Source organism: Hippichthys cyanospilos, chromosome 1, assembly GCF_059441005.1.
Source record: "Hippichthys cyanospilos isolate Australia breed blue-spotted pipefish chromosome 1, RoL_Hcya_1.0, whole genome shotgun sequence".
NCBI lineage: Eukaryota > Metazoa > Chordata > Actinopteri > Syngnathiformes > Syngnathidae > Hippichthys > Hippichthys cyanospilos.
In genome coordinates, this window is record NC_142369.1 from 22,533,418 (window position 1) to 22,557,812 (window position 24,395).

The following is a 24,395-nucleotide window of genomic DNA, read 5'->3' on the forward strand; positions in this document are numbered from 1 at the left end:
TTCCTTCCTTCCTTCCTTCCTTCCTTCCTTCCTTCCTTCCATCCCGACCAGCTGTGCCATCAAGCTAGATAAAGGCGTTCGGTTAATAGCATATCGGCATTTCTGTGATTGACATGACGCTGGCCAATAGCATCTCCGTGACTGACTCCGACTGACACCGTGACTGTGACATTGTAAGAGCAATAGCGTTCGACGTTGCCGTGATGAGCGTCAACTTCTGAATTAGTTGACGTAGCAAAGCGAAAATAAATGTACGAATACAATGGCCGGCATGTCGTATTGTTCGTAAGACGGAAGGTTTGTGCGTAAGTGGGGGACAAAAAACTCCGCGGTCCACGCTCGTAAGTCGAAATGTTCATAAAAGAGGGTGTTCGTAAACCGGGGTCCGACTGTATTTAACAATTTTAGACAATTCTTCAATTTTTCCTTGAACTTTTGAACTCCATCTCTGTCATAAAGATATTGTAATTAACAACGCAAGTAAATGTTGAAATGACTCAATGTTTTGAATTTGACAAATGATTAATGTGCTCAGAGTACTGCACTTACTCCGAAAATCTGACAGTCAGGTAGCTGTATTTACTTGTGTAATTTACAGTGACTTAGTGTGCTCATTATTTTGGTATAATAAAATGATGTTTTGGGTGCAAGAATTACTTGCAAACTTTGACAGTTATATGTTATGACCTGCTTATATCTATCAATTTTCTGAGCTAATTAGCCAAAATTTGTAGCTGCACTACCAAGCGCCTACTTTTTGTTTTTATTTTCCCAAATACCCCCCCCCCCCCAATTATTTGATACAATTCTAAACTTGTACATGTATGTACAAGTTTTCTATTGTGAAGACATGAGGACATTTAGGCCAGTCCAGGCTTGTAAAGACCTCTTTTTTGGGGGTGAGGACTTGCTTTTTAGGAATAGGTTTGAATTGGGTTAGATTTGAGGTTAGGGTAAGTTAAGTAATCATTTCTGATGATTAAGGTTAGGAACTAGAAAATGCATGATGTCAAAGGATGTCCTCACAAGCAAAACCGTACAAACGTGTGTGTGTGTGTGTGTGTGTGTGTTTGTACGTGCCACAGTGAACATAGCTTACTCTCGGCACCGGTGGAAGCCTTGAACTTTGTCAAGAGCGACTGGTAGAGAACCTGCTGCTTTTCACTCATTGAGCAGAACACCACCACCTCTACTTTTTCAGGTAGTTGCTTGAGGACCTACAAATTAGATGAGTGGAAAATAATATTGAAGTGATTTTTGACCATGATAATCATATTAATACTTTTAAGATAATAAGAGGTACAGAAAGGTACTGTAATTTGACAATTGAGTACAATATTTATGTTTTTTACCCCCAGAAAATGTCATTATGAAATGGCATCCGTATCGATGACGGAAAAAACTATACTAATACCTAAAGGTATTGCATTTGAGTGCATATTTTACTCGGTACATTTCTAGTATCCATCCATCCATATTTTTTTTATCACAGAACAATTTTTTAAAAGTATACTGTATTATAGCAGAAAATTTGACATCCTTGACTACAAGGGGACAAAACCAGGATGAAAACAGCCCGGTAGTTTTTATGAGTTCACCTGGCAAGAGATACTGTACTGTGGGGTTCTATCTTGGTTTTTGAACAGGTTTAAATTCCAAAGGTGGCAAAGTAATCTAAACGTAACCTGAAGATCCCACTGCACTATTCTTCAATGGCTATGCTGAGAAAATGAAAAAAATGACCACTTCGGCAGATTGTAACAATGGTAATTTGATGTTACACAAACGGAAAATAATACGATGCTTTTTATGAATCTCACAGGAAGAATATGGGTGGTACATGCAAAACAGTGACTCACCTCATTTTTAACTCTTCGGAGAATGAAAGGTTTCATAATGCGTCTGGCCTGAGAGATGCGCTTTTTCTCAAATGGACTCTTATCTTCCTGGGTTTTCTATGGAAAATAAAATAATTAAAAGACGCAAAGCATACTGTATTATCGTAGTAATTGCTTTTCAACAATTATATTAGAATTATATACAAAATTCACTGCTGCATTTTCCAATAATATCTTTTTTTTGGTCCCAGGACAAGCAAATTTGCCCCAAAACTACATGTTTTTGTATTTTGTATGTGGATTATTTAAAATTTGATGTGTGGGATGTAAAATGTTCTCCAATTCTAGAATGACACACATCATTCAGCCTTTATACAGTAGCTAGTGTCAAGAAAGCATGATGAAATGATGGGATCCTCATACAAACAGAGTTACCATGTGATTCAGTTATGTTTGGTATGTTCATCACAAAGCTGGGCAAAAAAAAAAAAAAATAGAAATACCACAGAAAACATCTTGGAGAGCTGCGTGGTGGAGCTAGAGAACATTGATGGCATGATGAAGTTGAGGAGTGACATCAGCTCTAAGAGGTTGTTTTGTAATGGTGTGCCAGTGAGGAGCAAGCGATGTTGAGCCTGAAAAGAGAAGCGATTGTTATACTCAATGCGTCTGCATTGGTAAAAATGACAGCATGGCCAGCATCTCGTCAAGATGTGGTCTAACCAGTGGCAAAATCCCAGTTTTTACTTCCAGGCTGTTTTGTCAACATTTCCAAAGAGAGGCAGGCTGAAAATGAGTAATTTTGCATTGCAAAGGGAAAACCTTTGGCTTGGAGTTTGGATTCAAAACTTCGCCCTGATATCTAGCCTATTTGTTGTGTCCACTGCTGTGTCCCTTTTGTTTCAGCGACAGCAAGGTTAATTGCATCCCACCCCAACACGAGACATGCTTGGAAGGGAGGGATGCCCTATACACCAAGTCAAAACATACAGACCACAATCTAATGAACAATACAGTGTATACAAATGAATAGACTGGGTTTCAGGAGGGTATAATTTTTCCATGTACTGTATGTGACATGTCATAATCATAGAGGTTTTCAGTTGCAGAAAGCTTTAAAATGAGGAGGAGTACCGTATTTTCCGCACTATAAGGCGCACCTAAAAGCCCTATTTTTTTTTTAAAAAGCTGATGGTGCGCCTTATAATCAGGTGTGCCTTATATATGGATCGATATTGAGATTGGGATTCGTAGATGGGGAATGAAATGACAAAGTAAGGTTTACCTGTTTTTTTTGTGTGTTTACAGTTGAACAAGGCAGGTCATATTGACCGAGTTATTGTGCTATTGAGAGTGTAGAGTTATTATCTGAGTTATTATTACTTTGAGTATTACCATATTGTGATTGAAAAAGTTTTAAAATATGTCATTAATTGAGGGTGCGCCTTATAATCCAGTGCGCCGTATAGTGCGGAAAATACGGTAATTGGTTTGTTTGGAAAGTCCCCATATGAAGGTAGACACTGAAAATTCCAAGACAATCTAATGCAAATATTTCACTGGCCCCATTTTGAGAACCGCTGTCACAGAACATGGTGAACTCACATTGATAGACATTAGGTGACGGTAACGCAACGAGTTCATGTTCTTTAGCATGTGACCCTCATCGAAGATGGCGTACTTAAGACGAAGCTTGCGGAACAGACTGCGGTCACTGTTGTTCCCAATGGCAAAGTTGTACCTGTAGAAGGGGGAAAAGAGTGTTGAGGACTAATGCGCAAAAAAAAAAAAAGAGAAAAAACATCTTTTGCACACTCACGTGGTGACAAGGACGTTAAATTCAACGGCATCATTGAGGATGTCATGCTTGAGGTAGTGGCGGTCCTCTGCAGATCCTGTACACATGACAAAAACGTTTGTTGCAAATATGATAAAAACGCTCCACAATGGAAAATTTTTCATGAATCCATAAATGTCCTTTGAGCACATATTCAAATCAAGGGTGAAATTGCAAAAATTCTATGGATATGAAAAAGTTCACATATGAATGTAAAACATCTTACCACAATAAACTAAAACTTTCAGACTTGGACACCACATTTGTAGTTCTCTGACCCAGTTATCTGTAAGACAAAAAAACAAACACAAAAACAAAAACAAGACACAAAAACAAACAAATCTGTGTTATGGACAGTATTGGAACTAACAATTGTGTAGATTCTAAGACACAATCAACAGCATGAGTTGTACAGCTCAATACATTTACTTAAACAATCAGGAGCACGATGAAGATGCCATAGTACACGTCTTAAGATGGCCCAACCTTAACCCTTGAAGTCAAAACAACATGTAAATGTTTAGGGTGTTTTTGTTACCGAGTGTAGATGCAGGCACTGTGATAAGATGAGGACCATCTATTCCATTCTGCAATAAATGGGCCAAGAAGGCTATAGTTTGGATGGTTTTCCCCAATCCCTGATCAGAAAAAGAGAAAGACAAGGATAATCACATTACCCACAAAAACATACAGTAACTTTTAGCGCAACAAAACATGCACTTTTACAGTTTAAAAAGTTGTAATTAGTTTCATTTACTATGCATTTATTCAATTCAGTATAACAAAAGCGATGATTGGCCTTGACACTGTGTGGACACAAGCTACTCATATAAAACTGTAAAACATCCTATATAACTACAGTATATAGTCATTCCAGTGACTGTAGTTGTTGACAACTACATGAGCACTGGTCCTTACAATTACAGTACATATCCAGGTCAGCTGGCCCTGGAAGAACTGCATGTTAAGACTTCAGACTAGACCAACGTAGCAATATTTCACCATTCACAATGTCATGTTTTAATCTGCAATAAATCAGTAGGATCTCCTTTGAAAAGATAGTGAGGCAAATTTTCCTAAGTTACATGGGTCAACACTGCGCTAGTATTGGCTAGACCAGTGGTTCTTAACCTTGTTGGAGGCACCGAACCCCACCAGTTTCATATGCTCATTCACCGAACCCTTCTTTAGTAAAAAATAAAATGATTTTTTAGACTGAGGGGTGGACCTCTGCGGCAGAGGCTCCACCGAACCCCTGAGACCGACTCACCGAACCCCTAGGGTTCGATCGAACCCAGGTTAAGAACCACTGGGCTAGACTACTTGCCTCGTTTATGGTTTGTGCCTCACCATCTCATCCGCAAGGATACCACTCAGGTTGTGTTCGTGCAGGAGAAGCAACCATTTTAAACCAATGACTTGATAGGGCTTCAGCTGGAGCCTGGAAGAGAAATGTGATCCGAATGAGGTCTGACAACCCAATGAGATGACATTCAGAACATCTAAACTGCATGTCACTCACTTGCTATTGAGGAGGCTAGGCTGTAGTATTTCCCCCGTGCCAGCAGTCATCATGTCCGTGACCTGCTGAACCATCTTAGAGGAAATGGTCTCACATTTGGACATGAGTCCCCGAATAATAGTGCGCTCCTTTAGAACAGTTTTGCAGCCCAGCAGCAGGTCCTCAGACAGCCCATTGTTCCGATGCATTTGACTGGTCTTGAGAGTCAAAAAAAAAAAAAAAGGAAGGATGGTGGCGAGAAAACATGAGACTTTGCCTCCAATGTTCAACTAGTATCATGTTTCACACACATACTGTGTAAAAGAGTAGATTTAAAAATCTTTTAAAATGTTTTTTTACGGCTGATAAACAACTTAATGTCAACGGGATATTTGATAGAAATTAACTTCTGCAGTGCCTTTTGCATTAAATGCCCTTACATTGTTACATTGAACTACGATAGTGAACAGGCACTTCTCTACAATACAGTTACTTTTTTAGGACCCCATCTTTACTCTTTTTGAGTTTCAAAACAGATCGTTTGACCAAAGGTTACATTATGCATTTCCATTTCCTGTCATGCTGTAGATAAACTTCAAAATATGCACAATGCTTGTATACACCTATAAATAGGCAGATATCAATCCATTAAAAATAATCCCCCAAAAGTTTTTTATTTCAGTTGTCCCTTTAAAAAAATTAAACCTCATTGATTCATGATACAAATAGGAAAACACTTTTCAGATTACGTATCATTGCTTCTAGCGTAAGATTGAAATTCCTTGAGAGGAATTTGGCATATTTACGATTTGTAAGATCATCAAAATGACAAGGACAAATTGCAAATTTTGCTGTGTGTAAGTTTTACTTTTTAAATTGAACAAGTAAGATTATTACTTTTTCTTAAGTTCTTCTAATTTATTGTGGTCTCTGCATTTGGCAAAACAAGTGCAAAATTCCTCACCAAGCTCAGCCAGTTTTTAAAGGGTCGCAGCTCAATGATCTTATTGGCTTTTTTAACAGAGCACCCAGAAATGAGTGTCAGCTCATCAACGGTGGCCTCTTGAAAGAACTTGAGGACCTCTCCCTTCACTCCTCCATTTGTCAACGCATCATCATAATTGTCAGAGTCGCTGCTCTCCGCATCCTCTTCGTCGTAATCGTCGGAGCTCAAGTACTCTTGAGCGGTGCGGGCTTTATGTTTTCTCTCTTTCGCCCGCTTTTTGGCTAGACTGGTCCCACTGGCAAACTTAGACAGCATTTGTGTGGCTGAGGAGGACGAAGAGGAGGAGCAGGATGGCTTGTGGCAAGAGATGGTTTTCTTTAAAGAGGAGGAGACGCAGTCTTTTGTAATCCACGTGGAGAGGGTGGCGTTGGGAATTTTCTCCTCTTCTTCAGCTGAATAGTCCTCGCTGTCCACTGTCGCGTTTGAACTGTCATCACTGTCACTCACATGAATTGAAGGAATTGTTTTGTGACCTGGGCCAGAGAACAATTGGAGAGCATGCCGAGCCTCTGCGTCATCCCAGTTGTGTTCCTGAAGCACTGAACGCAGCTCCTACAAAAGGTCGGACTTCAGTGAGCTTAGCATCAAAACACAATCGACCATGCATCAATTTTCTAAAAAAAAAAAAATAAATAAACAAATGGTGGGGGGTGAGCACATACCCCAGGTCTTGCATAGAATGGAATTATTTTATTGTCATTATATGGATGGTATCTGACAAATCTAAGTTGCAAAAGTTACAATGTTTATCTGAAAGTTGAAAAAAAAATTGAATTTGCACTTTATTAGAGCAATATCTTAAACACTTTAACTGGAAGGAAAACCTATAAAACATTGATCTGTTTTTATTTACTTGATCACATCAATCATTAATGTGATTTAGAAAAAACAAAAACAAAAAACCTGTTGTTGACCACTTGATGGTTGCTTAATTCAAATCGTTTTTTAAAAAAATGTTATTGTTCTGTATTTTTATACTCGCATTTTTGGTTTGAATTGGTTGCGTTCAATCAGAAAAAATGAATTCATACGTTTATTGGTGAGCAAATCACGTTATTTTTCTATGCATATTAATAAAATCCCGTTTTGCTCACTGAATAGTTTGATTTTATTTACATATTTATTTTAATTCAGCATAGTAAATGTTTATTATTGCAACAAATAGTCAGATATGTCTTTATTTTAGTTTTCATTATGTAGAAAAATGGCTATTTTGAAATAAAGATTCTAAAATTATACTTTTTAGAGCTGTAATTTCAGTACCGTGATATGTTTGCTCAAGGTGAACATACCATCAGAATCTGATACCGTCCCAGGCCTAGTTGTGTGTAGCTTTGCATCTTATGTCAACTTAAAAAGGGGATCGGGTTAAGTAGAGCTGGGTAGATTTTTTGGTGGAGACTGTGATTTTGTCAAGTTGAGTAGAACTGAGTAGAGTAGATAACGCTGGTGGAAACGGTCCTTTAAAGGATTAATGTGTAAGATTTTGAAGGAAATTCATATTTTTCTAATTCAATATATCAATAAAATAGTGTGTACATGGAACTGTGTTATTCTAATAAAGATTGAAACGATGTAATGTCAGTATAAAGCAGATATGGTCCTGGCCCAGGGGAAGTGGGGACAAGTCGGCACCTCCAAAAGGAACAGATGGCATCCCCCGACCAACATTACACCAGGAACAAAAGGCTAGGTGTGGCCTTCAAGAGAAGATATCAGTCAGGGTTTTATGGTGCTCAGACTTCCTCCCACTTCAAAGAATGGCCAACAGAACAAAGACTTTTGAAGACACCATCCCCACGCAAACAGACCCCCGCGCACGCACACAGCACGCACGTGCACGCACGTGCACGCACATGCACGCACGTGCACGCACATGCACGCACGTGCACGCACATGCACGCACACACACGCACACACCGACAGGCACGCACGCACGTGCACGCACACACACACACACTTGCAATCCACAGTGGGACTAGATGCCCCGGAAGGGTATAAGAACTGAATGTTGAAGGTGAAAGGTTGCCATTTTCTGCTCCGACCCGTGGCAGGACTGGCCCGAGGCCTCGTGTACTTTCCCACTCTGTCTGGATTAAATCAATTGTTTCACTATGTTGTGGTATGGGCGATCTTTCAACAAAAACGAACACGCTAGGAACTAGTTTAAGGCAAGAAGCTTTTTCTAGATTCCTTCAATTTAGACCGTTTTTCATTAAAAAGGAATGAATTAAATGATAATAAATATAAAAAACTTGCAAATAAATGTGTTCTTAACGACAAACACCTTTTAAATATAAGTTATCATTCAAATATATTACATGGGGGGTGACACTTCTCCGGAGGCTGCCATGTCTGTTATAGCTACGGACAAAGGTAATTGCAGCACTTCCTGCTGTCCGTAATGAAAAACTGTCTAAATCTTACCAGTTGTCCCTTTAAGGCGTCACCAATTTTGCTCCTTGAGCGCATCTATCCAACATGTTTTTGATGATTCAAAACTAACCGACTAATTTGATTCAAACAATCAGCTCATCATGAAGCTTGCAGAAGCCTGATAATAATTTCTCTTTCTTTAATTCATTCAGTCGATTTATTTGTGGGTACCACTAAGACGTTGGGATTTTGGGCCATGCTTCTGCAATCATTAGTACAGTACAATTTTTCCTGTGTATATTTGTGGTTTTTGTGTCGTGTGCCACATTTCAGTACACAACACTTCAACTTCTATGTTTGGCTCTTTAGTTGCAGCAATGCAGAAGGGTTTACATCAAAGGTGTTATGATGTCAATAGTTCACCCACAAAGTTGAATAGTTATATTCCCATTGACTAGTATTGTGTATGGATAATCAATGTTAGTGATTTCACTGTGTATCAAGACAATTAAAAAATATATGTTATTTTTACCTCCTTGTCCTGATTCGGGAACTTCTTCTGTAGACTTTTGACCATCACTTCCTGCTTCTTCCAACTTGGTTTGTCTCTTTCATACTCAGTGACATCAATAACTTCAACTACATCTTCAGACACCTTTTGATTTTAAAAACAGTGAGGGAAAGAGTGCAATTGTCAGTGTAAAAGACAAAACAGTTGGGGTGTAATTGTGTATGCGTCTCTCTGGAAAAATGAAAAAAAAACCCATTAAATCCCATGCAATTCGTGAATGGATGCAAGAAATTACCATCATTTCAAATATTGGACACCCTTTTTTTCCCCAAAATGAAGGCCAAAAGTATGGGGGATTCTATAAACGGTTTTTACCTCAAAATTAAGGGTGCGTCCTATGCACTGGTGCATCTTATATTGGGGAATTACGGTAATGCAATGTTTAGAATTTTTTGGTTTAGTGGGATCATGATTTGATCTGTTATGGTACAACTCTAGCTTTTTCTTATTACTTCTACTTCTACTTGCATGCAACAGCATAAAATAGTTCTCTAAAGTCCAAATTATTTGGTTAATTAAATTTAAAGAGAGAACTTATCATCAGGAACATGCAATTGATTTATTTTTGGTGTACATGTCTCATAAAAAAAAAACAAAAACACAAAAAAATTCAATACACAATTCAAGGATGCAACGATTTTAAAATGTTATGATTCTGATTTGGTCCTAAAAATAAATAAAACCATGTTGTATTGGATCGATATCAGACAGTGCTCAAGGTATCACAACAATCATCATCACTCACATTTGATTTTTTCCTCCTTTTGGTGGGTTGAGTCTCACCGCTCTGCAGTGAGCTGTACTGCTTTCTCTTATGAACATAATCTGTCTCTGAAAAAATATAAATATATATATAAAAAAAAAATCAAACAGCGTTGACCAATCAAATTGCTTTAATAGCTGTCTTTAGACGAATATACTTTATTATGAAAAATTAACTTGTGAGCTACTTGAAAAAAGAAATAGCTTGGCTCTCAGGGCGCCTACTCAAACAATTTGGAAATTAGAGTACAGTAGGCATGGTTCGATAACTGGATTGGCAATATACATTACTGCAATGTTAAAAGTCACAGTTGTCACCGTCTAAATCTGGCAAACCCGGTTACTTTTTTCTATCTGTCTTACGGGCAAGTGCAGTGTGCAGCTTTCATTGTGTATCACATGAAATATGATACACAAATATGATTGATGTGTTGTGTAAGTTGGGCTCAACTTGTACTCAGTTCATACCGTCATCATCAGAAATCAGCAGATATCCATCAACAGCTCCATGCTGTGTGTTTGTATTTCCATCAACCTGTGAATATAGAACAATATACTACCGTTATACAATAAACTCTATTTATCTAGGTTGCAAACAATTAAGAAAATAATCATAAAGGAGCAATACAATAAAAACACGTCATTAAACTTTTAATGGAGGCTTTTAAAAATGTAGTTCTGTAAAAATTGGAATGCAATTTAGATCATTGTCATAACTCACTCAATACGTGGCAACTGGATATACAGGCCAAGTATAATGTGCCCATCCTACGTTTGTAAAACAGTAACTCAGTAAAAAATGGCAATAACAGAGGCGAGCAGCTATTGTTGCTGCACTGACATGACCCAGATGGGCTGAAATGAGTTGACCGGACTTTCAGAATTACAAATTATAAGACACACTTGTATAAAAGCCACAGCAGAAAAAATTGTGGGGAAAAAAAATGTCACTGCTAAGCCACACCGGACTAAAATTCTCAGGTTGTAACATGAGATATTAATGCAGAAATATGTTATACGAAAGTTTTATTATTATTGTTATTATTTATTTATTTTTATGAACTGCCTGCTTATAGCAACATCCTACCTTCATTAAAATTCCTTCATTAAAATTCCACATTCCTGCATGTTTAGCACCAACATATATTCAACATAACACTGACGGAAAACTACAGAGTAAAATAGTACTTCAGACTCAATCAAATCATTGATAGCATTTTCTTTTGTCTTCCTTTGTTTGATTGAGTATTGTATTGAACATATACAGTAAACACATTGCGCATAATTCATATATAGAATCATACATGGATAAATATATACATTACAAATTTACATGTGACAAACTTTTAAACAAGATCTTATTTGACTTATACATATTTACATTATTAATACTATGTGTACGTATGTGCTATGGAATGGAACACTCCTGAGCACTGTGGCAAGGACTCACAGCCACAGCAGCAATTAGAACATTTCCATTAAATAGCACATGGACGCAAAATAGAACTGCTGTAAGCAGTTCATTTAGTGTTTATTTAAATTATGTCAAAATTATGTTTTGTTTTGCAACCAATGTGGAGAGATGGATGCACTGAAGATGCACCAATAGAAGACCAGTATCTTAGGGAGTCGAGATGCCGACCAATAGAATACGAGCATTGTAGTGACGCGTTGCAGCGGATGCAGTTTGATGCCAACAGAAAATAAGAGCAACTACCTAAAAACGCCTCAAGAGGGAGGCAAACAACAAACACAACCAAATCCACAGGTCGAGAAAGTTGTTGATGTTAATCGAAAATCGGGCTAAATGCCTTAAAGAGTGGATGAAAAAACTCAGTATACTAGATGGTAATGTGAAAAAAAACTTAAGCCAGTAACCTGGGGGTCCACTGTAATAATAACAGGAGGCTTTATTATCTCACCTCTGATTGTATCCTCCGTTGTTGAAGTTGAGCATCCTTACACTCCAGTGAACTGTTAGACACGTCCTGCTTTCTCTTCTTGACACCATCAGTGTCTAAAAGAAAAAAACAGAAAGAAAAAAAACAATACTGTTGACTAATAAAAACATAGTGTTGGATAATTGTAAATATAGTGATTATACATTTGCTAAGAAATATAACGGCTTGCAATGAAGAAATGCTTTGCTGTCAGAATGAGTGCACTGCTTGCAAAGAGAAAATGTTTTGTTGTTTTGTTTCAAGCAGGAGCTCAAGCCTGACTGCTAGCGCGCTACTGCAGACAGATGACACTTACAGCTTTGATTTTCAAAATATCTTAGACAAAAATTTTTGCAGAATGTCTTGCTACGCATGATGTTTTATCATACATGTACTCATTTTTCACCCACATGCTCGCACTTAGAAGGACAAATACACTAGGTTCCAGCCATAGTCTTTTCCATTGATGCACTTACACCTTTTTAGGGCTGGAACCTTCATGTATTTAGGGACCTCTGAATCAAATAAAGAGAGAGTGTTCGGAGAGGCTGGCAGAGCACGTTGGAATTTACCTTGGCCGGTTCCTCTTCGCTCCCTTTATGCATGAGCTGAAGTGTTGAACAAATGAACCTGAACCTGACACAGTTTTGATAAAGGGGAGATGTAATGATGCAATCTGATGTTTCTAAGGCTGTTAATTAAGGGTGTGCATTTTTCTACAAATGACGCCTTGATTCAGTTTTCGATATGTGAGCTGTATAATGATTCAGGGACTGTTTGATATGAAAGTGAAATAACATGATTAGTCAGTGATTACTCATTATGGTGACTCATCGATTATGATTCGATGAGGTACGGCTCAGTTGCAGGGGGTATGATGCAATGACTTTTTGTTGTCAACAGACATACAGCATTTCTCAGAGTACAGGTCAAGATTGTTTTCCTCATTTTCAACCTCCATATTAGGGGGGTCGACTTGTCACCAATTTTCCCCACATATCTGTGTTTGAATAACATTAATTTGAATGCAATATAAGTAATATCATGTCATTTAAAAGGCTGAAAATGCTTATGTACCTGTGTGTGTATGTGTATATATATATATATATATATATATATATATATATATATATATATATATATATATATATGAGTGTGTGTGTGTGCGCACACACACACACACACGCACACACGCACACACACAGTAGAAACTTTAGATACGATTGCTTCTGGACACAAAATATTCAGTTAAGTAAAAATTTGGCCAATTTTTTGCCTCTTACTGTGAGAACAGTTTCAATATATGAGCGATAACTTGCATGCTTCAAGAAAAAAAAAAACAAATTCCCGCAACCATACCATACCACTGCACCAGTATCCTGCTCTCCCATTGGTCAGAATCCCTCACATGCATAGTCCCGCTCCCCAATTGGCTGTGCTGTAAAGTATAGCTTGCCAGTGTAAAACTTTCTCGCCGCTGTTTGGTAAGGCCAGCATCATTATTTGCAATTTTGTGAGTGCGCCATCCAAAGACAACGCAGGTGAAAGGACACAGCACGTAGGTCTACCTCTAGATTTCAACGCTTCAGCTGGGTGCTTCGATAAATTTAAGAGGTTGGCTTGACGACATGAGCTAGTATATGATGAAGAAATCTGTCTAAATGTACAGTAATTTTTTCATTTTAATAACACACATAATTGGACACCCATTATCTATGTAACCACTAGTCATGTGACCACTAAAGAGGGGGTTGACTTAAAAGCGAGGTCAACTTGTTCTTGGAAAAATACGGTACATTTAAATAATTATTTACTGCAATCAAGCTTGAGTTGTAAAAACAAAGCCCAAACTGAAAATCGCAGTGTCAGAAAAATTACATTTTGACTTTTTGCCTTAAATCTTTCAGCTTTACACTGTCCACCCGCCCAAGTCTTTTGTTTCCTCATTTTTGAGAACTAAAATGCACTTATGTGTCATGTGTCAAAACAATGGTGGGAAAACACAGTATATTGTAGACACATACAGTAGATGTAAATAAAAGTGGGGTTTATGTGCAGCTCTATCCATACCTTCATCATCAGAAATCAGCAGACATGTCGCAACAGCTCCATCCAGTGTACTCGTACTCCCAGCAACCTGCGATTACAATGAAATGCACCTTTCAGTTATACATTCAGTTACAAATGCACCTTTCAGTTATTCATTGTTAGACAGGAGGTAAAAGTGTATTAAGTACATGTTACGTTTGCAAACATAATTATGCTTGGGATCAGGCCACTCGGGCATGGGCCGGTGTCATACTTGGACAATAACCTTGACAACCTTGAGCAAAAATATTGCAGTTTAATGGAATGACATTAATGCAATAAAATGCTGTAAAATGTATTCCAGTATTTGACATATTTATTTTTACATTGAATTAAGCTTGTCTTTAATGTTAAACTACCCGAGACTACGTAAGTTCCCCAAACATTTAGCACACACAAACTTCATAAAATGTGACCGGTTGGGAACAAGCTTGCCAGTCCTCAAATCATTTACATTCAAAAACTTCTATTGGAAGTTAGGTTGAAGGACATACTCTTAACTGGAAGAAAGCGGGTGGACACCTAACATAGCCATCATGTGTTATGGAGGACCAAAAAAAAAAAAAAAAAAAAAAAAAAAAACACTAAACCTACCTTTCATGTTTTTGTTGCGGCAGTGACTTTAGAAAGTAATTATTCATTTACAATAATTTGTTGGTTTTCTAAATGTATTGTAAATATGGACATTCTGGATGATTGTACCAGTGAAAATTGGGAAACCCATTCAAATGCAATGTTTTTATCTTTTAATTGTGCTATGTAAATGCATACTGGTCATTCAAACTACTCAGCAACACTTAAGGAATAATATCCTATAACGAAATAACCTTATTCAAACCAAAATACGCTTAGATTTTAGATCCAAGTAAAACTTAGAAAAAAAAAACAGCTCTATATCTTGGTATTTGACAACTTTATGATGTGAACATTGCTTTATGACCTGCAAAGACTTTCCATCAACAGATGTGCATTATGGAGAGAATAGCTTGAATTCCTTGACGTCTTTATGGATCCGTTCACACAGCAGCGAGAAGATACCCGGTTCAGATTTTTTTATTTTTTTTTGCTTGATCTTTGAATGGCAGTGTGAACGACATACAACAGGGTCAGGCAAAATGATCTGACACATTTGTAGGTTTAATAAAAGAGAAATCAAGAAAAGAAACAAAAAAGTGTTTTTATTTCCGAAAAGTACACATAACGCCATTCTGTTGAACTGAAGCTCTTATCGCTGCCACATTTTCTAGAGTTCTGGCAGTGCGAGGCCTGCCTGTTGAGTTTCGTTTCAATGCAGATCCAGTAGCTCTGAAGCTGGTAACCCATAACAAGATCGTGTTATGAGCTGGTACGGGATCATGTCTACTAAGTATCAAGTGCAAACGGAATGCTCGTTGTGTTGCAGTTACAGATTTTTTTGTTTTGATGAACGTTTCCACAATGAAAGCGCGATGTTCACAAATCCAATACATGGCATCAACTGAAAAAGAAACAAAAATAGTGGCACTAAACAAAAAGACATGAAAAAATTGTATTATATGTACTTTTTGAAAACAAAAATATTTTCTATACTTCATTTGTCTTTTATTAACCCTGAAATGTGTCAGATCATTTCGCTTGACCCTGTAGAATCATTTTTTTTTCTCAAATGTGACATGAGCCACTCAGATATGTGGTCCTGAATCCAATCCATATCCGAGCATTTGTCATGCAATTGTCGAAAAGACCGCATGAATCCGACTCGCACGAACACACAAGCGACGAAAGTCACAATTCTGCATTCAAATAGACGGTTGCAGGTTGGAAAAAACAAAACAATAATAGCGGACGGGGCGGAGACAACTCAATGGAGGGAGAGCGAGGTGTCGTCTGTCTGCCACACTCTCTTGCTCTCGCACTGCACACAATGCCATGGCCAAAAACCTCACCCTTCCCCTCCTCAATTTCCTCTCTAAATGTAACAAGAAATATTCTGGCTTGGGTATGACAGCCATTTGAAAATCATCAGGTACATTGGGCCATTCATTGCAGTACTTCTGTATACACTAACTTAATGCAAGCCCAGTAGCCCACTGTGACACCAGGTGGCGTTCACACACAGGTCAAATTAAGGTCATATTTAGGCTGTGCACAATCAGCATAAACTTAAAGCAAGCCACTAAATGACCTGTAGAGAAAATAAAATCGCCAAATAGACAGGATTGCAGATAATGGGACAAGGCAGGGGCGCGGAGAGCAGGGGTGGCAATCAGGGACCTCCGCCTCCCTTTTTACCGCAACTGCGACTTATTTTGGAATTTAACCTCCACTTTCTGAAAACAGGAATGTGACCTTTCTCTGGTGGACCACACCTGTATAGAAAATTGCATAGATATGTGATAGGGAGTTGTATTTCATGATCCAAGTAGCAACCCCTGCATGTTAAGACAAAAGGAGGAAGAAAGGGCAGAATTATTTTTGTATACTGGCCCTGCTCAAAAACAAGTACATAAAAGCGGAGGAAAGCCTGGCACCTTACAAAACATGAATCAAGAAGGTAGGAGATTGATGCCTTATAGTGTAATAATTGTTTGGAGAGATTAGCATGATAGTATCAGATTTTACAGTAAAATAGATTCAGCTGTGCAAAAGGAGGATGAACCAGTTGATATGATAATTGTTTGATATAGTATAGTTTGCAAGTTTTCTAAAAACAAATCGCATTATGGTAGACAATTGATAAACAGGCTGAACATATTGACAGCAGCTGAAAAAATGCAAGGCTAAATGGAATTATACTACAAATAAAAATGTAGACGTGAGTGAACAACACTCAGAGATTAGATAAATTGACAATTCAGCTGAGAGTGGAGTAGTAGAAGAAAGGTCGAAGAATGTAGGGAAGAAAACAGACATTCTGGTGTGATGGAGAAGGGGAAGTGCATTGTGTTGAAAACAGGAATTGTGGTAGAGGAAAAGAAGGTTGTAAGAGAGAGTTGAAAGACAAAATTGAACGCATAAGAATTTTGGAGTTGTGGCAAGAAAGATTTTGGGCAAGTGAAAACAAATGGAAGAAGGTTGGCAGAACGAGATAAGGATGGCAGAATTGTTATTGATAGACAAAAGAAGGCCGTTGCAAAGGCCCAAAAACACAGACCAAAAGACAAATGATGTCATTTTTGAGGCTGAGTAATTGTTGTAGCATATGGATTCCAAAAATTATTATGAATTGACTAGGCCACTGTTTGATCCCAGTTATGGAAAAAGCTGACAATTTATTTGAGAGTGTGAAATTGGAATTAATTAATTCATCTGTATTGGCACTACCGGATTACAGCAAACCATTTGAGCAAAGAGTGACCGCTAAACAGGGATTCATGACATCAGTTTTGTTGCAGAAGCATGGCGGGAAACTGAGGCCAGATGAATTTTATTCGAAGGAATTGGTCTGGAGCAGCAAAATTTGCTAAATAAAGGAGCATTACAAGATGTTGAAGAAGTTTTGAGTTGAATGAGCAGCAAAGTTGACACATGAGCTTTGCCATGTGTCAACAGGGGGGAATATGTATGACCAGTTGCATATGGGTTCACCTTTTATACTCCAAATTTTATTTTTGTTTTTTGTAAATGTTGTGATATCTGTTTTTGCTATAATGCACAAGTTTATTTGTGACCACATGGAGGCAAATTTCCAGAACCACCCGAACCATTTCATATGATATATATGGATGACATTGAATCAAATAAGGCATTAGGAAAGCAATATTGTTTTGTCATATTAGATGCATTCTTAAAGTGCGTTTAATTATTCCCAACAGCCCATTGTGATGCAAAGACAGTTGTCAAAGCATTGTGTGATCAAATCATACTGACATTTGGCATTCCGAGAGTAATTAGAAGTGACAATGGATTACATTGTGTGAAAAAAGCTGTTACAAAAGTTGGAGAACTGTTGAATATTAGAAGGGCTTGTTGAAAGAACAAATGGGACAGTCAAGGCCATACTCATAAAAACAATGCAAGCGATAAAGAGACAGCGACCAGATTGCATACCTATTGTGGCCACAGGAATGAGAATTGTTCCGCTGAAGGAAAACTGTTATCACCATTTGAAATAGTATATGGAGGACCATACGGACTACCAGACTTAACCCATGACCAGCCACCTAGTGGATGTTCTTTTCCAGTTCACATGAAAAGACTGTTTGGCACAAGGGAGATGCATAAGCACAAAGACTGGCCAGTGTGTTCTATCCCACAGACGGTGGACCAACAAAATACCAGTGGGAGAAAAGGGTTTTTGTGGTAAACACACCCCTCTCAGGAGAATGACCTGTTCGCCAGCACTCCTCCGAGCAGCATGCTGCTTGGTGCTGGGCGGCACCCTTGTGTCCGGACGACCAACAACGCCTACCTCTCACAGACAGCGTTTGCCCACCAGCGTCATTGGCAACCTCCAGCTTTTGACGGACATCACGGGAACAGTGATAAACGTTACGTTTGTTTCAGTGTTGAGAACTCCACCCATAGGTCCAAACGCAACACTGACAAACCACCAGTCCCAATCACCAGACAAACTTCAGTCTATTTTTGATGTGATTGGCATGCCCTGGAGACTTCCTGACAAAGACAAATTGATTGACAAAGCAAATGGAGCGGGTTCGCATTTCCAGTGACTGTACAAACACACCGAGTTGCTCAATTATTTCAATCATAAAGTATACACGTAGACTGATATCATGGAGGCACCTTTTACGCACACAGCCTCACAACTATATGCTACTTCACTCATGACTATTCAAAACAGACAGGCACTCCACATGATTTTGGCAGAAAAGGGTAGTGTGTTCAAGCTTTTGCCATCAGGTGAATGTTGTGTATTCCTTTACACACTTTGTCTAATGGCTTGTTGTCAGAGACACTGACACTGCTCAGGGAGTACAGACTGAGGACTCTAAGTATGGAGGGAGTTGAGCACAAACCCCTTCCTGCAGTGGTTGCAGGACTCCTTTGGCAATTGGAAGGGCGTGGCTGTAGCCATTGCTTCTGTCATCATCTGCATTCTCTTGCTGTCATGTCTCTGCATAACCTGCGGTGTGCCCATTGTGTAAGATCGGTGTTACCAAAATCATGGTCCTAATCTTCTTTTAGAGATTTCTCTGACAGTTTTGTACTGCCAGAAGATGTGTCATTACACCCCTATGCTACCTTAAATTTAGCGAAGAAAATATGACATTGTCTATTTGAAGGATTGATTCCGATGGAGGCCATTCCTAAAAGTGCATTTTGCATATTTTTCTTCTGGCATGCAGTGGTACACACACAATCCTAAAACAGATGACTTTGTAGACAGTTGTGAGGCTCTCTGACTGCTTGCACCAACCACAGGAGGGGGTCATGACTCATTGCTTGTGTTGACAATGCAAATAAATAAATAAAAAAACCTGCAAAAATTTAAACTGGCCCATCCCTAATTACAGGATGATATAACTCACCTCTGCGAGTTTTTTCTGTGACAGATGAGGGAACATCTCTGAGAGTTTGGACTCTTTTTGACTTTTTTCTTCAGCTTTTTCATCAGCGGTTGCAGGTAGCTTGACCACATGATTGCTGGAAGGGTGAAGACAATGCAAGGTAAGTAAGTTAACAGCAGAAACACGAGAAAAAAAAAGATGTATGTCATCAACCTAGATTTCCTCGAAAAGGAGGGTTTCCTCAGGCGCTCGTTGTCATCATCATCATCTTCAAAAACCACTCCTCTGGCATAAGACTTGGTGGATTTCATTTGAGCTGCTAAACAACATGAGATAAAACAACAAAATGTCAAACAACGGCACTGAACGATGATGCCGGGTTTTCTCGACAAAACTATGTTTAATGCAAGGCCACAAATCTAAACACTGTTATGTGATTAATATTGCATTTGTGAAAAATTAAGTTGCAAAAGCCATCTATTATTATCCATCTCATAGGGAGACTATTTTGCTGGCGATTGAAAATGACATAACTGCTTGGGGCTCAGGTAATGACCAATCACCTTGGTTTAGTCATATGCCATTTACAAGATATATATCGCAATATTTTGTCTGTTAACTTGAGAATCTGTGTGTGCTACTGCTTTTTTTTTTTTTGAGCAGTGTCCACAGTTGCAATGGGACCTGGACAAAAAAGAAGGATTTCTAGTTTATTTTTGAAGCAATGACTGGCCCTTTCACAACATTTGGCTATTTTGCTATAATGGAGAAAATAGGCAGGCCTCACACTCTCCCAGTTAATTTTATTGCACTTCTGGCCGCATTCCTTTTAGTTACTGCCCAGTAAATGTGATAAGCTGCTTGGGTCATTTTAGCTTTTGTTTAGCCATATCACTTAAATCTCTATGAATTCATTACATTGGTGCTGAGCTGTATTGGCAACCCACCATTGGTAATAAGGTTGTCATTGGTCATGACCCCCCCCCCCCCCCCCCCCCAGATTGCAGGAGGTTGGCTGCTGGAATAGTAGATCGAGTTAAAAAAAAAAACACACACACATTTGGACTGCCCTCACTTGCTGAATTTTGTTCATTTAGAAACTCAAGAACATTCATGACATTTTCTTCGACAAATAGCCATAGAATTCGCCACACTGTAGACTTCTTGGGCTTCTTTCACTTGGCAGCGCCATAGAGCAAGTGAAGCACAATGAAGCTTTGAAGAATGAGCAAATCACTTAGCTGCAGAGCTTCATGAAGCTGAAGCTGAAGCAGTGTAGACTGGGTCTACACGAATCACTGAACAACCACAGTACCGACGTTGATGCGCAAGTGTATGACCAGCGACTATGAAGTACATACCACGCTAATGCTCATGGTAGCATTCTTGACACGTCTGGAAGAGCTCAGGTAAAGCTCGCCCCAAACGTCAGCTTTACTCACCTGGTTTGTTCTCCTTCTCAGACTCCAAGCCGCCTTTGGACGTTGAAGACTTATGAAAACGGAAACGTTCCAAATTGAATTGGCTCATGTTGACTCAGCTATCTCGTGCCTGAAAACGAGAAGCCTTTTGTTTGACTCCGTTTTGTAGCGTGTCAGTTTTTTCCCGGTAGCCGGTAACGCGAGGCTCACTTTTATGTATATATATTTTTGGCTACGCACCGACAGCAAAAGGTCTCAAAATAGTCTGGGATATTCGAGAAAGACAATGTTGTCAGATATTTTAAAACACGGCAGCACGTGCCGGCTGGAACACGGTCATAGTTTTGTAGCATGGTAGCTACGTTACAAAAGGAAACCGCTTGAGAAAGAGGAGGCCGAATGAATACTACCGGTTTCCCGCTAAAGCGGCTGCGCTGCAATACGGCTGAGCCCTGTCATTGGCCAAAGGAGCGGATGGGCGGAATTTACGTATTTGTTCGTATGATTGGTTAATTCATATAAATAATACGCAAGTAAAATAAAGTATTACACACATTTCGAATCTATTGCGTTATGATCTGTTTGTTTGGTAGCTCAAATTGTGTTTCCATGGGTGGAATATTGTGTGCTATGCAAACGAAGGGGCGAATGAGCCCTCTCATTGGCCAAACACACCGGATGTGTGTGAACTCTCATTGACGCTGCATTCAGTGACAATTGGCCAAAGCAAAGTGCTCTGGAAGTCTGGAAGGCACATCTGTGCTCCGAGATGACACCAGAATTGCGGTGAGGAGGCAAAAAAACAAACAAAAAAAACTGACGCCGACTTCACCGATTTGTCGCTAGACAAGGATGACTTCCATGAAAACACAGACCAAACAAAATTTACATAAATAGAATTTAACATCTACCTTTGTTTATGATTACACTAATTTAGTTATTCGACAGACTGTAACTAAATCATACACCTATCTTGCTGTGTGACGTTATTACCATACACAGTTGAAATTTCCCAATGAGTTTCAAAAACAAAATATTGAAATCAACCATCTACTTTTAATCGCATGGAACATCCTGAGATTTCTGTGTTTTTCTCGGGTATGAGCACGTTACGTGTTAATAGGTCATACTAAATATCACATACGAAAATATAACGCGCCTCCCACCCTCCAAAAAAGCCACATATGAAATAAGGTAAGTAATTACATTCCTTTGCATTTCAGATCCGCTTTTTTCAGTGTCCTTAACCGAGAATTAAGAACCGTAAGGTGATTAAAAAATTGTTATCCCTAATTACTTTGTACGGTTGTATTTTTAGTTTAGCCGTGTACGTTAAATCACTGTGACGATTTTTCGAGCTCAGATAATTTCATTGGAACACCCACCACATTTTTTCTTCGTTGCGTCACGTTTGTTGTCCACTAGATGTCATACTCTGATGACAAAGTCCCCGTGAAAATAAAAAGTAGGGTCTTGCAAAAAAGACAAAGCAAAACAATAAATAAAAAAACAAACAAAAAAACAAGGGTTTAGTTTGAGCCCTGTAACAATATATAACGTTGAATGACGCAGGCGTGCGTGATGAGGAAACGTTTGTTGTCTGTATGACAATATTTTTGTTGCATTTATTTCCATATTTGTATATTTTTTGTATTTAATTTTTAATTATCTTTTAAATTGTTTTTTCCCCGCTCACATTTATTTATTTATTTTTTATTTTGTCAGTTTTCATTGTCGCCCTCATCCAAATCAAGGGTTATTCCAGAACTGAAAGACATTTTAAATTCCATGCATCAAATTTAAATAATCACATACAAAATACGGAAACATGCAGTTTCTGAGTAAATGTACTTGTTCAGAGACAAAAAAAAGCAAAAAAAAAAAAAAAACCCAACAACAAAAAAACAACAAAAACAAAATAAAAGAATCATTGTTAGTTAGTTTTAAAATACAGTACTAAATAAGTTTGGAGCAGGTGTCTAGGGCCTGGGTCCTCAATGGTTTCCAGGTTCCTCTTAGAAGAACACCTCATTCAATAATGAAAACAAATTATGAAAATTATCCTAATTATTTGAATTAGGTGTGTTTGGAAGGGAAGCATCAAAAAAGTTTTATCATGGATATAATTTTCCAAATGCATTTGTCCACATAAAGTACACTACATTTTGATGACATTTTGATGGTTCAACACCATTTTTTGTTTTATTTATTTTTTTCTCTATGTAATAAGTAACACATCAACCTAGTTAGACTAGCCTAGACTAGAAAAGTCTCTCTAAATTGCTTGCATTAATGATCATGGAGGCTAGCTTTGCAATGACAATTGTGATCAACTCAAAATCTTCAGGTTTCATGTTTTTTTTCATACCTCATATTTGATTTTGAGTTCAACCCAAACATGTATAAAAGTAGAAATTTGCTTTGGAAGCTCCACCTTGTCCCACAGTAATTTGTCACGTCCATGATGAGTCATTGGCAGGTAAATAATAAATGATAAAATTGACAACATTGAGGGGCGATCAAAACATTATTTATTTATTTTACTATTACAATACACAAGAGCATATCATACACTACTTGACCCAAAAGGCATTTCAAAACCTTTACCATTTCTTGTTTAAAAGAATTTATTGTTCTCTCTGCAGTGGGAGGGGCTAATCTAATTGGAAACAAAAGATCAGTGTCATGGCACAATTTGCTTTTAATGCGTCAACAAAAGCATTAAATTTATTGTACATTAAAGAAAGAGACCCTGGAACCGAAAATGAATTACATTTGGAGTATTTACCGATGTTTGGACGACATTGTGATCTGCTTCAATATAAGGAAATGCAGGTGCACTTCTGTTCCAAATTGCACATACATATGTCACACAGCTGTAAGTCCATCAGGCTGTTTGATATGTTGCTGGAGGGTCACAGCATCGTGTTTTCGACTTCATTTGGTCTCTTTGTCAACATCTACACCAGTAACTCCCTGGTAAAATGAAGTTTGAGATGAAAATCTCCTGGGTCATCCGAGGTAGCGTCACAGAAACGCGCTAGCTAGCGTATCGGTTAAAGAATTCCTTAGCAACATTGCGCATTGTCTACTAATCTCTTATTTTCAGACACTTTAATTACAATTGGAATATTTTAGTTGCTGGCAAATTTCGACTTTAAGGAGGTTGTGTTGATATATATATATATATATATATATATATATATATATATATATATATATATATATATATATATATATATATATATATATATATATATATATATATATATATATATCCATCCATTTCGAATCGCCGCTTATCTTCACAAAGGTCGCAGGCTTGCTGGTGCTTGTTCCAGCTGACTTTGGGCAGTGGGCAGGAGACACCCTGAGTTGGTTGCCAGCCAATTGCAGGGAACACAGAGGCGAACAACCATTCACGCACCCAATCACACTTAAGGACAATCTAGTATGTCCAATACACCACCCATGAATGTTTTTGGAGTGTGGGAATTGAATTAGGTTCAAGAAACGTTTGAGAGAGACATGTTCAGTCTCTGTTGCAACCAATCAAAGGTGATAAATAATCCTTATTCATCTGTGTCTTGGTGGCCAAAGTCAAG

The 24,395-nt window shown here is 38.3% G+C and overlaps 1 protein-coding gene across 3 annotated transcripts in view; it reads right to left on the bottom strand.

Moving 5' to 3' along the window:
- smarcad1a (SNF2 related chromatin remodeling ATPase with DExD box 1a) overlaps positions 1-22,194 on the bottom strand; it is a 28,668-nt gene extending 6,474 nt beyond the window's left edge. The window contains exons 1-19 of one of the 3 annotated variants that reach the window (XM_088433233.1): positions 22,176-22,194; positions 20,812-20,920; positions 19,583-19,688; positions 19,391-19,505; positions 13,902-13,968; positions 11,814-11,908; positions 10,360-10,426; positions 9,875-9,960; positions 9,091-9,213; positions 6,141-6,734; positions 5,198-5,394; positions 5,026-5,116; positions 4,214-4,313; positions 3,902-3,961; positions 3,658-3,733; positions 3,444-3,579; positions 2,342-2,473; positions 1,860-1,955; positions 1,100-1,217 (exon numbers count right to left, since the gene is read on the bottom strand). In XM_088433233.1, the coding sequence (XP_088289359.1) occupies positions 1,100-1,217; positions 1,860-1,955; positions 2,342-2,473; positions 3,444-3,579; positions 3,658-3,733; positions 3,902-3,961; positions 4,214-4,313; positions 5,026-5,116; positions 5,198-5,394; positions 6,141-6,734; positions 9,091-9,213; positions 9,875-9,960; positions 10,360-10,426; positions 11,814-11,908; positions 13,902-13,968; positions 19,391-19,505; positions 19,583-19,688; positions 20,812-20,899 (2,347 nt within the window). In that variant the 5' untranslated portion in view covers positions 20,900-20,920; positions 22,176-22,194. Of the gene's footprint in view, positions 1-1,099; positions 1,218-1,859; positions 1,956-2,341; positions 2,474-3,443; positions 3,580-3,657; positions 3,734-3,901; positions 3,962-4,213; positions 4,314-5,025; positions 5,117-5,197; positions 5,395-6,140; positions 6,735-9,090; positions 9,214-9,874; positions 9,961-10,359; positions 10,427-11,813; positions 11,909-13,901; positions 13,969-19,390; positions 19,506-19,582; positions 19,689-20,811; positions 20,921-21,030; positions 21,176-21,344; positions 21,362-22,175 lie in introns of those variants that run through there. The other 2 variants (XM_088433242.1, XM_088433226.1) reach the window with 2 other exon arrangements.
- Between the last annotated feature and the right edge of the window lie 2,201 nt (positions 22,195-24,395).